This window comes from Colletotrichum fructicola (assembly GCF_000319635.2).
Source record: "Colletotrichum fructicola Nara gc5 chromosome Unknown KSG_Nara_v1_contig07, whole genome shotgun sequence".
Lineage (NCBI taxonomy): Eukaryota > Fungi > Ascomycota > Sordariomycetes > Glomerellales > Glomerellaceae > Colletotrichum > Colletotrichum fructicola.
In genome coordinates this window covers 2,433,849-2,447,474 of record NW_027094057.1, presented here as the reverse complement: position 1 = coordinate 2,447,474, position 13,626 = coordinate 2,433,849, and the positions used below count along the sequence as shown (strand labels likewise).

Sequence of the window (13,626 nt, the reverse complement as noted above, 5' to 3'; positions counted from 1 at the left end):
GTTTGGGACCGCCGGGAGTTGTCTCCAGAAGTATTGTCGAGAGACGAAGGCAGAGATGTGCGTCGTCTGTTGGGTGAGGGACGTTGAAAGGTTTTTAAGAATGGTGGCGGTCGGAAGGCAACCTCGTCAATTGCGCAAGAGAAGACTAGAAACGGGCGAGAGGTCCACAGTGAAGTCGGGCTGGTTTGTAAGCGCTTGCCGGTGAGGGCGACTTCCCATTCGGCAAAGCCCCGTTTAGTGAGGTGTGGTGCGGTGTTGTTGAAACTAAGGTAACCCCGGGAAAGAGGTCCACGAAGCTATCGGCCGGTTGGGTCTTCCTGGATTGCACCGGACGGCGGGCCGCTGCTGGAAACACGAACTGATTCCACGTTTCACCGTGTCCCGATCGGTAAAGGTCGAGGTTGTCAAGACTGAAGAGCAGGTGCTTGAGATCGAATGCACCTGCACCCAGCACGCGTCGGAAATAAAATCGGAGAGGCACCGTTGACAGGCCGTGGGGGGTGGTTGGTCGCTGCGTTCGGTTTGGTGGGCGCCGAGACGGAGCCGGTGGCGTCGCGGCAAGGTTCGTTTCGTGACGTGACTGACTGACTGACGTCTGTCGGTGTTTCTGTTTCTGTCTCTTCCTTGTTGCTGCCGACGTTGTCCGTTGTTGCGAGCACTTTTGCCTCTGTACTTGCAGTCTGGGACGGGACGGCGGGCAAGCCAAGCTTCGATCAGAAAGCGATGGCACACCGGGGAAGGTGACGATGGGGCGAATGGGAAGCAAGGACAGGCCAAGCCAAGCCAAGATCAAGACTTAGATCGGACTACAGAGGTCAAGTCAAGCCTTTCCTAGGCCTAGCTAGCTAATCGTAATAATAAGGTACGCAAGTAACCGTTTGAATCACCAGATCCAGGCAGGTCCAAGGAAGGAACAGCAGCAAACGGCGCCTGAGGTTTGGAGAGAAGGAAGGAATCAGGAATCAACCAGCAAGAGGAGCCGCTTACCACCAATTCATTATATCTCCCAGAGATGGAAGTAGCGGCTGACACCATTGGTGAATCACTTTTACTCTTACTCTTTTTTTCTTCTACCCCCGCGCAGCTATCGCATCCCGTCGCCGTCAACTCGCTCGCCTTCGTGGTACTTTTTTTCTTTCCTGTCATGGGCCACACCCCCCCGTCTTGCTCACTCCATCCCATCCCATCCCATCCCATCCCATGCCAATCCACATCCACATCCACATATTCCCATGTCCCTTTTCTGCTTCTTTTGCTGCTGACCGGGATCATTTCTGCACTCGATCCCTCCCCCCCGTCCCGCCATCTGACGCCTCTTGCCCGCGCTTCTCCCCCACTGCGGTGCCTGGAACTTTTCAATTCAGATCTGCCCTGGCGCGCGCCGTGCTTCACGAGCTCGATCTGCATCAACCTGCCTGCCGCGCTTTTGCAGATGGACATACCTACCCGACGACGATGGCGTTATCATGACTTGTAAGTTGTTGTAACACTGCGGCCTAGCAGGCACCAAGGCTACTACCTGCATGTGTTGACGATGACGTTGGCCAGGTCGATGGCTGTTGACATGGCTGACCTAGGTTCCCGTCGCTCAAGGGCGTCCATGATCACAAACCACAATGACGCTTCGAGCACGGTGGTTGGTCCGCGGCCGCCGTTTGACTCATCGGCGGAAACAGATTATCGATGGAAAAAATGCCAAACAGGCAATGGAGGGTGGCAGGTGGGTTTGCGGCTTGGCAGAAGTTCCTCAGGACCCTGGAGGCAGGGAGCACCGCCAATCTACACTACGAATCTCTAGGACTACGTTCCGTCAACTGCCAGACAAAAGTACGAAGGAGTCAGATGGTGTATCCGTACAGACAGCCGGGGCAAGGTTGCAACCTGCGTTCGCGCTTGAACGCTGGAACGGTGCTGCCGCCCGCCTGTTAGTGCATTAGCCTGAATGCAGTCATCCTGCACTAACATGGTGCTAATGCCACCTGCAACATGCCTCCACCCTCCACCTCCTCCGGCGTCAATCTGCCCCCCTTCGACCCATCCGCTTCCGACTTGCCGGGTAGTTATCCTGGCATGAACATGCCGTCCATCGGTCTTGATGGGTGTGTCCTGCAGTGCTTTCTTGCGGCCTACCGACGGATGGGACACCAATGCCAGGCAGAGGTCTAATTGCGTATCTTGTGCAGAGTACACCAGGTTGACGAGTTTCGAGAAGACTCAGTCCTGGCTCCATGACAGGGCCCGGAATGAATTCGTCACGATCCTCGGGGGTCTGGATCGTGACGAATTCATTCCGAGACGAGGAGAAGACTCATTCATGTCTGGAATAGGCAGGTCAGAAACGTTGGTTATCCGGCCCCGTCCAACTTGGAACCTCCCACATTCGAAATTTGCGGAACGCGGGTCCTAGGCCTCATGGGTAGCCCCAAAACTCCGCCGCAGGCACATCACCGAGAAGAAGGGCGGTCAGCCTAGCAAATCACGGCCGGTGGATCTTCGCCCGGCCGGCGAGTCGAGTCGTGTGATGGGTCCCGCCATCCCGCCGCTTTTTTCGCTCGTGCATTCCCGCTCTTTGCTGACGCCGCTCGGAATGCCGTTTTCTCTTAGCGGTTGGTAATAGCTCGCTCTTTATGCAGCCCTTGTTTCGAGCTGTCTTGTTACCTAGCTCAAGTAACTCTCGGGGCGTACAGAGCACAACTGATGCCTGGCTCTTCACTACCCGTTCAGGACCACACCACGAATGCGAGCAGACCTCTCAGAGACTCGCTGTGGAAGAGAGCGAAATGTCCAGACCTCTGTCGTCTCGCGATTGCTGGAAACCATGGGTTACTTCTCATTCACCTTGGATCTTACCTTACCCTCGAGCACCTGCCCAAAGGGTTCCCATTCCATCAGGCAGCCGCTGACACACCATCTCGCTTCGCGCACTTGCAATGCAACTTGGAGGCACGCGCCTTGAAGTTTGTACTCGAATGGTGACCCGTTATCTATTAGCCCTGAGAGAGATCAAATCTCACCGTGCTGCATGGAGGGCCACATGGGCTGATGCCTCCCAATGAGGCCCTCCCCGGTGTCCGTGTTGGTCGACGCAGCCAAGAAGCTCGGCCATCTCTACCCGCTGGGTCTGACGTTTGAGTCTGGAGTCTAGTCCAACTTCTCGTTTCAATTGCTTTACACCACTTCTATCTTGTTATTGGACTGGTAAGAATTATTAATCTCATCCGCTGACTATCGTCTGCGGCAAGGGAACACCTCAGACGCAGCCACGGAAATCTCGATCTGTGAAGGCAGCCGTTTCGACGCAGCCATGCATTCAAATCGTGGTGTTCAACTCAAGGCTACAACCGACCTCGTCCTAGCATTCTTCGGTATGTGGGTGACTTCAAATCAACATCTCATGTTTCGAAACATGCCGCCGTCAACAACATAAGACGGGCCATCAGTCTGCCCATCCACTTTCCTGCGACTCGACTCATCCAACGGGCAGCAGATCGAATCGTCGCCGTGAAGCGACACGGTCACAAAGCCTCTTGAATATGAAGTCGGACAGAGCAAGCAGCCTACTTCTTACAACCCCGGCGATGATCTTCGCAAGCCCGAGGAGTCACCGCAGACAAATTGAAGAGCGGCATTGAGTTGCCGACGTGGTGTAACAACTACAAATGAGGCTCCTCTGGCCCTGCGATTGGCTTGCGAGGGAGATGCATAAAGTCGCCTTGTTCACCGCCAACGTCAGGAAAATAACGACGAGATTTTGCTTACCTGTGTTCAGAGATTGTGCAATCGTCAATCTCCACCCGAGTTTCAGTCTTTGGCGTCGTTCTGAGTCTTCCAGACTACGACAAATGGTTGCAGCGAAATTGGCCTCACAGCCGAGAAGGATTTAAGAGTCACCACGGGGCAATCAGGAAGGTGCAGATGTTTGAGTTGACTCAGGTGATGAATCAAGATTAGCTCCTCACGCTTAAAAGCAGTACCCGCGGATGAGTGACGGAGCCGAGAGGAACTGGAGGTCAGGCCGGGTTCTCGTCCGACTCTGGCCAATTTGCAAGCTCTTGCTAATACCACGATTTTGCACAAGAAGGCCGCCCGCAAACCTTCTTCTGTAGCAGAGAGCAAATCGGCTGTCGCGTTGCGGTTCAATGATGTGCCCTGGCGACAGTGAAACAAGGCTGGTCGGATGCCTTGAACCAGAATGGACCGGGCTGTCGCTTTGGCTGCGGCTGCAGCAACCTTTCCTCGGTTTGGGTTGCTGTGCTGCTGATGCTCAGCGCATACCTTTTTGTGTCTCTGGTGCATGTCGCAGGTAAGGTGAGGCGGCCGAACGGTGAAGTTTAGAGACATGTGCAGAAGAACTGTGCCATTGAGTTTTGCAAAGTTTGGTGTTGCAAGAGCGTCTCTTGCACTGCTGGTAGTCGACGCTGAAACGCGTCTTTCGTCCTGAGAGGGGCAGAGTAAATGCTCCAGAGGCCAAGGGGAGCAGAGATGGAAGGGATGGGGCGGAAGTGTGGATTTCAGTGTGCAGCAATTTGCATTAGCCGGGCCTTTATTGGCGCGGGAGCGGGGGGGTCGTCGGTCAGCCCTGTAGCAACCACATCTGACGCTGAGGTGATGTTGGATGCAGCGTGGGTGAATCTAAGGCGCTCATCTTTGCCCGCAAACATCCCTTGCCTCTCTCAGACCGGGTTGTCGATGGATGCGATGAATTACAATTAAGGTGGATGGGAGGTAAAAAAAAAAAAAAAAAAAAAAAAAAAAAAAGCAAACTCAATGATGGAAGAAAGATGGGAATCTCCCTTGAGTGAACAGACCGAAACAAAATGCAAGAAACAACCGGCAACTGTACCGAACACGGTTACGCCGAGCCCAGCAGAGAGCAAGCACAAAGGGGGGAGAGAGAGATGAGAGACAAACCATCTGATGACATGGAACCCGGCCGTCCATCCCATGATACCTTATTGTGACTGCTACTCGATACTCTCCTCGTCTCTTGTTCTGGTTTTCTCAGGTAGAAAGTGCATACGTTTCGACGTGTTGCGCCCACTGCCTCAAGCGCGCCGATAGTTGCGTCGATCATTTTGGAGGCCGGGGTTTTTGGTTTGATGGGTAGTGTTTTACCTGTTTCTATTCCGCCGAGATGACAACAGAAAAAACCTAGCAAGGTGCTCAGGTATCGAGTAAGGTAAGGTAGCCTATGCAGTGGCACTTCTGTCAGTTTTAGTGGACAGTGATAAGGCTACATGCAGCTCTCATCTCATCCGCCAGCCACAAATGACAAGACACAGAAAACTTGAGAGTTGAGGATTGCAACGGATGGATACCTGCGAAGGAAAGGTCCAGTAATGTAAGTAATTAGAGCAAAGAATGACAGGAGGAAGCAAGTAAAAATAACAGCGGGCTGAGAGGTAAGTCATTAAGGTTAGCGGGCTGGTAGAGGTCGGGCTGCAGCCAATGGCACGAAGCTCGGTGAGCAAAACAGCGGGCTGACCCTCCCCCCGTTCGAGCTCCATGATTGGTCAGAGGCGCGTTGATTGCGGCTTCATGTCCAGCACCTTCCCTGTCCTGCTCCGCTGCCTTGGCTGCTACTACAGGCTCCTCACCTCAGCTAAGACGCTGCCGACGCTGGGCGCTGCATTCATTGCTGCAGTGCAGCGGCGGGCGGTTGGGTTACCGTACCTCAAGGTACCTTGGGTTGGCGACACAGTCCCGTCGCGCCTCAGCTCAGTAGGTGTGTTAAACCGTCGTCTGAGCTCCTGCCAAACCTCCCGGTCCACGGCCACGTCCAAACCAAAGCGAACCACCTCAGAATCAAACTCCACCCGATGCGGGAACGACCTTTCATCCATTATTAGTCTCCCTCGTGACAATTTCCCTTTAGCCCTTTCTCTCGAATTCATTTTCCAACTCTTCCCCCCCTTCTGCTTCCTCTCCCTTTGTCCAAACCACTCATCGTCCAACCATTCAACACGCTTGGTGGTGTAAACGCCGGCCGTCTCGTCCAACATCAACCCATCAATCCCCACGGCCAACCAACGAAGCGAACCAACCTCCCGCTGCTGCGGCTACTACTACTTCTGCACCTCGAAGCTGCTCCAGCCAGCCCCGATCCCCCTTCCACCCCCCAAGCTGCTGCAGATGCTCAGGAAGCAAGCTTGAACATCCTTCGCCTGCCCACCCCTCATCCGACGCGGACGCTGCAGACTCGCTGCACGAAGCTTCCCGACTCGAATCGTCGATCCAAGCTCCTGCCAGTAAAACTTCCTCTTCGGCAACAACCCGTCTCCAACACACGTGCCCTCCCCGCCGCCGCGATACCATCGTACGAGTCGACCGCGCAGACACCAACCTGCCTTTCCCGATCCCGCACATGTCTGTCAGCAATCGATCGCACGCGCATTCACGATGAAGAGCACGCCTCTAATCATCAATTGGCATGACCAGAATGCCCCCGTCTACTCTGCCCATTTCGAGCCGCAAGGGAAGGGGCGGCTAGCCACGGCTGGAGGAGACAACAACGTGAGAGTACGTCGGATTTTGATACCCGCATTCGTGCCCCCGAGGCTGACGCTTCACACAGCTCTGGAAGGTCGAGAGTGATGGAGAGGATCGCAAAGTCGACTACCTGTCAACCCTGAGCAAGCACACCCAGGCTGTCAATGTCGTCCGATGGGCTCCCAAAGGTACGATAACTCACGGCGCGGCGCTGCACGCCGGTCATAGCTGACCTTACATTCACCAGGTGATATTCTTGCCTCTGCTGGCGACGACGGAAATGTGATCCTCTGGGTCCAGTCCGAGCACAGCGGCCCTGCCTTTGGCAACGAGGGCCTCGAAGACAAGGAGACGTGGCGCACGAAGCACATGTGTCGATCTAGCGGATCCGAGATATACGACCTCGCCTGGTCGCCCGACAGTCAATTCTTCATTATCGGAAGCATGGACAACATTGCTCGCATCTACAATGCCACTAGCGGTATGCCTCAATCTCTCACACTAGAACCCTTGCGCACACGGTTGCTGACCCAAGCAGGTACCCTCGTTCGTCAGATCGCAGAGCATAGCCACTACGTCCAAGGCGTCGCGTGGGATCCTCTCAACGAGTACATTGCAACCCAGTCGTCCGACCGATCCGTTCACATCTACTCCCTGAAGACGAAAGACGGCCAGCACACCCTGAGTGGTTCTCACGACGACAAGCCTTCCAAGATTGCGAGCCATAACAAGAGCGATTTGCCGCCCAGGCGCATATCCTCTAGCAGCCCTGCACCCCCAGACTTTGGTAGATCCTACCTCTCCGTCGAGGCGGCTGTGGGCTCCCCCGTTCCTTCCGCCCCCGGAACCCCGACCTCGATAGCTCTCCCGATGAACCCGCCGAGCGTGATTAGCCATAGCAGACGCTCGTCCTTCTCGTCGAGGCGCTCGCCCTCTCCGGCCCCGTCTATGCCTCTGCCCGCTGTGATGCCAATTGAGCCTTCACCGAGCACGAAGCCGCATCCCTCGGGTGGCCTTGGCCCTCTGGGCACGAAGAACGCGCTTCTATATGCCAACGAGACACTTTCGTCATTTTTCCGGCGCCTGACTTTTACCCCTGACGGAAGCCTCCTACTTACCCCAGCAGGTCAATATCAGACTCAACATCCTTCAGAAGGCAATGCGAAGCCGACATACGAGGTCACCAACACGGTGTACATCTATACTAGAGGTGGCATCAACAAGGCGCCCATTGCCCACTTGCCTGGTCACAAGAAGCCTTCAGTCGTGGTCAAGTGCTCGCCCGTGTTCTACACCCTGCGGACGTCCCCGCCTGTTACCAAACACATCACCATCGATACGTCGTCCTCAGAGGAACCTATCCCGGCGCTCCCAGAGCCAGTCTCGAAGCCAGCAGCGGCCACTTCCGTGATGGAACCACCTCCGCCCCCGACTTCAGTTCCCGACTCGTCTACGCCGACGAGCAAGCCCGAGACCGGTGCTTCCACCCCCGGTCCGAAGGCAGCGTTCGCACTGCCATACCGCATGATCTATGCCGTTGCTACCCAAGACTCTGTGCTCTTGTACGATTCTCAGCAGCAGACCCCAATCTGCATCGTCAGCAACCTGCACTGCGCTACATTTACTGATCTCGCATGGTAAGTTTGTATGATGACTTGATACTATGATATGCTAACAATTATGTAGGTCGAGCGATGGATTGACGCTTCTGGTATCTTCCTCGGACGGCTTCTGCTCCACGCTCTCATTCGCGCCAGGCGAGCTTGGACAGGCTTACCAAGGGGATCTGCCGACACCCAAAAACCCTACTGTGCCGGGTGCCACGCCTGCGACAACCTCATCCAGCCAGGGCACCCCCATCCCGACCCCGTCGTCAGTGTTCGCCCCGCCCTCCCCCTACCGCAATGGATCGGGCCATCATCATCGGAACTCAACGAGTTCCTTCACTGCTCCGTCGCCGCCTCCAGCCGGCTTCGTCAGCCAGAGGCCCCAGTCGCCTGCACGATCGAACTCTACTTCATCTGTAGCGACTCAGTCATCGCAAGTGGTGACTAACCCGAACCTCATCGTCGGCAGCGTTCCAGGCATCGCCGTGGCCAACTCTACCAAGGTCACTGGCGTGCCCATTACGACACCACCCGAGACCCCTCGGACTAATGCTGCTGTCCCAGCCAGCAGCTCGGCAGCAGCTGGAACAGCGTCCAGCGCGACACCTGTGAGCGGGACAAAGCGAGAAGCCAGTGAAGGGGACAAGGAAGAGGGCACCGAGCCTAAGAAGAGACGGATCGCGCCGACACTAGTGGAGCAAAAGCCTTGATGGGCATTCACATACTCAGCGCGTCTGGACCGCGACATGTACAATGAATCATGGAGAAAAGCGTTGCTTGGATGCGGAGCATGGAATTAAGGCGAACAATGCCAGCTTTGATGAGGAGCAAAGAAGGCCTCGGTTGAGGCGGAAGTAACGGGCATTGCGAAATTGACACTCGCGAACGGATTTGTTTGCATGGCATGGCGTTGCTAGGGTATAACAAGGACAGAAGCACCAGGTTTCTCGTTTGAGGGAATGAAGTGCCGCGTCGATAGATTTCCTTTTCAATTCCAATATTTACTCAGTACATGAAGTGTAAATGATGGGTGACTAAGCTCACTTTAGAGCCAATCAATTGCAATTGTTGGCGAGAGCCAAAACAGTGGGTGCACACTCATGCATCCTCATGAGCACTCAGTGAAGCATTAAATGAGACTCATCTCATCTGAAACATGAGACTGAGCCCTTGGTCGATTTTCCTCTTACATCGCCACGAACTCTGTCATTCCAGCCTCATGGACACATGGCCACCGCCAAAAGCCCCGCCAAGAGGCTTCCCAGCCCGGACCTCATCCCGAATCCATTCATAAAGAAGAAGAATCTAGAGTGGTCATTGGAGTTGCCCCCAACCCTGTCCCCCAACACGAAACCTGAGCAGGCAGACCAGGGGAGAAGTCCTCCGGCAGAAGCACCTTCTCCTCCATCTGGCCCGTCGCTCTCCGCAGCCCTCGAATCCGGCGCCGCCTCCCATCCGGACCCGGCCTCGCATTTCTTCACAAACCTCGCCGCGCACGTGCTCACTCCCTACCCGGCCGGCACACCGCACCTCGCCCCGGCAACGGCGCAGCGGGCGCTTTACGAAAGCAACGCGGGCTCCGCGAAGGGGGCGCATTTCGTGGTGCACCAGCACGACCACCCGGTCGCGGGGACGCACTACGACCTGCGACTGCAGATCAACGAGACGAGCAGCGTGAGCTGGGCGGTGATGTACGGGCTGCCGGGGGACGCGAACTCGCGGCGGTTGAACAGGAACGCGACGGAGACGCGGGTGCATTGTTTGTGGAACCACGTGGTCGAGACGGGGGGCTGGCATACGGGGAGTTTGGTGGTTTGGGACTGTGGGAGGTATGAGGTGCTGGAGAAGGAGCGGCCGGGGCCGGGGGATGATCCGGAGTCTGGCGGGGAGGAGGAAGAGGAGGAAGGGGAGGGGGAGAGTGGTGGTGGGATGACGGAGCAGGAGAAGTTGGCGAGGGCGTTTGGGAGGAGGAAGATTCTTGTGAGGTTGCATGGACAGCGGCTTCCGAGGGGATATGTGTTGAATTTGAGGCTGACCAAGGGGGAGGATTTTGAGGGGAGGAGGAGGAGTGAGGGGTTGCTTGGGCGGCCGGCGAGGAAGAGGCGGCGGAGAGGTGGGCCGGGGAGGGGGAAAGTTGTGGTTGAGACCAGTTCTGAAGGGGAGGAGGAGGATGAGGATGGGGGCGGTGTTGTGCCGGACCATGGGGGCGGAGACGGGGACGGGGAGAAGGGGTTGACGGGCGTCGAGAGGGAGTTAAGGGAGCTGGAGGACGAGGGAGTGAGGATGACGAACGCGTATCAGGGGGCTGAGAACAGCGTGGGCAGCGTGTATCAGAGGAGGTGGTACTTGTCGCTTGACCGGGAGGCGAGCGGGTTTGTGAAGAGACGGGGCAAGTGGGTGAGGAAGCATGATGACGAGGAAGATGAGGATGAGGGGAGATTGAGATATCCTTTTTACGTGAGAGGGGTTGAAGTTGAGAGGAGCGTTGTGACGGGGCGGCTGGGAAGTGAGGTTTTGAAGGACGAAGGGGTTGTTGGGTTTGTGAGGAGGAACGGATGGAAACCTGTCTTGAATTAAGAGTCTATAAACCATCAACAGAGGATCACTGTGTAGATGTACATATACAGATATAAGCCCAACATGAGTTAGGTATTCATCTGATACGTATCGTCGAATGCCCCTGGTCTTGCATCTTGTACGCAAACGCCTGTTCCTCCAACATGCGCAAATACTCCCCCGCCAACCTCCACCTACCCCTGAGCTTCACCAGACACTGCTTGATGACAGCCACGGCCTCCTCGCACTCGGCGGAGCCCTCCTCGCGCACAAGCCACGCGAGGGTATTCGCCGCGCCGTACAGCGCGTCCAAGATCAGCGGACTAATCACGCCAATATCCTTACTGTCACCCTTCTTCCCGTCCTCGATCGACGCCGCGAGGAGCAGCAGCTCGCGCGCCATGTCGGCGATGTCGCCGCTCAGCCGGCGGATACCCTCGACGGCGCGGATCTGCTGCGTCGTCTCGTCCGGGGTGCGGATGCGGCCGGTGGGGGTGGCCGGGCAGCAGTAGAAGTCGTAGAGGAGGATGGCGCTCGAGAGGAGGACGCAGCGGGGCGCGAGGTAGGGCAGGTTTGAGGGCAGGGAGGCGAGGGCGGTGGTTAGGGCTTCGGAGAGGGATGCGGCGTCGGGGATGGGTGGCTCGCGGCTGCGGACGTGGGCGAGGACTTTGGCGGTGAGGAGGGCGCAGCGGCAGAGGGTTGGGAAGGGGGATGTTGGCCTGGAGGGGGCCGGGGAGGAGATTGTGTGGTGGACTGCGCGGTCGACGCGGCCTAGGTCCTGGGGTGGCAGTCAGTACGTAGGGATCAGGTCAAGGGGAAAGTGAAGTCTTACCCAAGCCTCATCGTCGGCGGGGAGGGTCTCGTTTTCGGCGGGGTCTGGCGAGAAGTATCGCTTCTTGTTGCCGATGCAGATGAAGCGGTCGAGGATGAGGATCGCCCACCACGTCCGCTTGCGTTCTTCCAGCTCGGTCCAGGTCGTCTGCGCGGACGTTAGTGCTTAAGCCTTGTGGTGTCAAAGGAACTCATACTGGTGAGCTGAGGAGCAGGTTCCCTTCTTGAAAGGTTGGCAGTCCGAGGAAGTCGGCGTAACGCACACACGAGCCCGTGGTGATCCACGCGGCAGGGTATATCCCGTGCGCGTACTCAAAGTGGGCAATCAGCAGCATGGACTGCAGGGCCATGAGCGAGGTTGCGCCGCCGTTCTCCAGGAGTGACATGAAGCGCTTGGCGGCGCGGTAGAGCGGCATCCCGGCGGCGGGCATGTTGCTGTCCGGCTCGGGGTGCGTCGTCATGAGCTTCATGGCGAGGAAGAGCATGGCGAGGTCGGGCCCGCCTTGGCTGAGGGCGACGCCCATGTTCATGCGCTTCTTGGAGACGATGGGGAGCCAGGGATGGACTGTGGTGAAGTATGTTGCGATGGAGGACTGGACGGACGTGCCGTCGCCCAGGTGTTGGAGGACTTCCTGGGATGGTGTTAGAGAAATAGGGGCACAGAGAGGGAGAAGAGGACGCACGGCAGGAACTTCGATGAAAGGTTTTGGGACTGGTTGGTTTAGCCACTCGTATGTTGCCATGTCAAGGAAGACGTCTGGCGGGAACTGGGAGGCTGTCTGTTGTTCCCAGAGCGGTTCAACGGCGGGGTATGCCGGCGAGTCGTTGTTGATGCTCGGTCCGGAGACGGAGGGGTCCGACCCGGGACTGGGCCCAGAGCTGCTGGCCACCCCACCAGCACCGCCGGACGAGACGCCGCCATTATCGTTGATGCGGCCCTCGAGCTCGGCGAGTCTCTGCTGCAGGGCCGCGAAGTCGTCCGCAGTTGGGGCGGCCTGGGCGGACTCGATGTAGTCGCAGCGGCGCTCCATGCGTGTGCACAGCCCGCAGGCCGGCAACGCCTTGTCGCATTTGCGCTTCTGTCGTTTGCAGCTGCCACAGGCTTGCGGTGCTTTGGAGTCGGATGGGTAGCGGTCCCGCGGGGTCAAGAAGAGAGTTGACATCTTGGTAGTGTGTTCATGGTGAACTTGGTGGTGGGGGCTTCTAATTGGGAGATTTTGGGAATGGGAATGAGGGTTGTAGTGCTGATGAACGGACACTTTTAGGGGTTGCTGCTAACGCTTTAGGCACAGGGTGTTCACCTAGGGTCATTAAGCTTATCTCCCTTTTGGTAGACGTTGGAATTCCAATACGTGCTGCATTTCGAATCTCATTAGGTGTGACATTATTTTGTGAGTTTATTCTGAGAATGTCATTAAGACCAAGTTGTTGAAGACGACTGAAAGCACCAAGTAAGACGGCAGCAGTAAACCCAACCTCCGGCTCTTTTGCCGGCGCAGTGGGGCCGTCGCATCACATCCGCTCCATTACAACAGAAGCAAGTGAATGCTCATACTACTGCTGCAAACATCCGGTTTAAGAAATTTCAAGGAAAAATGCCACGCTATTTCAATTGAACGACATCTCACCCTTGGGCTCATCAACAGTTAACTGCCAGTAGATCTCGACAACACAGCACCTGATGGCCTTCCGTCTAAGCGCCGATTAGGTAATCTACACAGACACTGATCAACAAGATGCTTCCAACAAAGCATGATTTCGGGGATACCCTTGTCACCACCCGGACGAACAACCTCAAGAACCGCCCAAAACCGACGTTGGGCGACCCAAGAAACGACAGCAGAACATGACGCCGTGCCCGGGATGGACCCCTGTGCGCCGTGTGACTAGCACCAATTACTCCCCTGATCTCCGCCCAGCTTGACGGCCATGACCACGAACGAACGAACTGCTGTTCCCCGACAATGTAAACAAGAGGGTCGGCCGAGAGAAGTGTGAGTAATATCACCAGCCCTCCTCCTCCTCCTCCGACCGCTTTGCGCCCATCTTTCTCTCGATTCCCTCTCTTCTACCTTCTCGTCACTCTCCTTTGTCGTTGTCGTTGTCGCTCAGCTCAACCCCGCCGCCGCCGCAATTCCCCCTC

At 56.6% G+C, this 13,626-nt stretch overlaps 3 protein-coding genes across 3 annotated transcripts; 2 read left to right on the top strand and 1 right to left on the bottom strand.

Moving 5' to 3' along the window:
* Window positions 1-6,399: 6,399 nt before the first annotated feature.
* CGGC5_v012396 (putative WD repeat-containing protein) lies at window positions 6,400-8,806 on the top strand (the record flags this gene model as incomplete). Its single annotated transcript, XM_032029712.1, has 5 exons — window positions 6,400-6,519; window positions 6,575-6,677; window positions 6,737-6,970; window positions 7,028-8,126; window positions 8,176-8,806. 5 exons carry the CDS (start codon window positions 6,400-6,402, stop codon window positions 8,804-8,806), a joined length of 2,187 nt encoding a protein of 728 aa, XP_031890515.1.
* Window positions 8,807-9,323: 517 nt separating this feature from the next.
* Window positions 9,324-10,673, top strand: CGGC5_v012395 (uncharacterized protein; the record flags this gene model as incomplete). Its single annotated transcript, XM_032029713.1, has 1 exon — window positions 9,324-10,673. One exon carries the CDS (start codon window positions 9,324-9,326, stop codon window positions 10,671-10,673), a length of 1,350 nt encoding a protein of 449 aa, XP_031890516.1.
* A 76-nt stretch (window positions 10,674-10,749) lies between these two features.
* On the bottom strand, window positions 10,750-12,646 carry CGGC5_v012394 (Transcription factor BOA15; the record flags this gene model as incomplete). The annotated part of the gene is made up of 4 exons (XM_032029714.1): window positions 10,750-11,430; window positions 11,485-11,631; window positions 11,681-12,115; window positions 12,167-12,646. 4 exons carry the CDS (start codon window positions 12,644-12,646, stop codon window positions 10,750-10,752), a joined length of 1,743 nt encoding a protein of 580 aa, XP_031890517.1.
* Window positions 12,647-13,626: the final 980 nt, after the last annotated feature.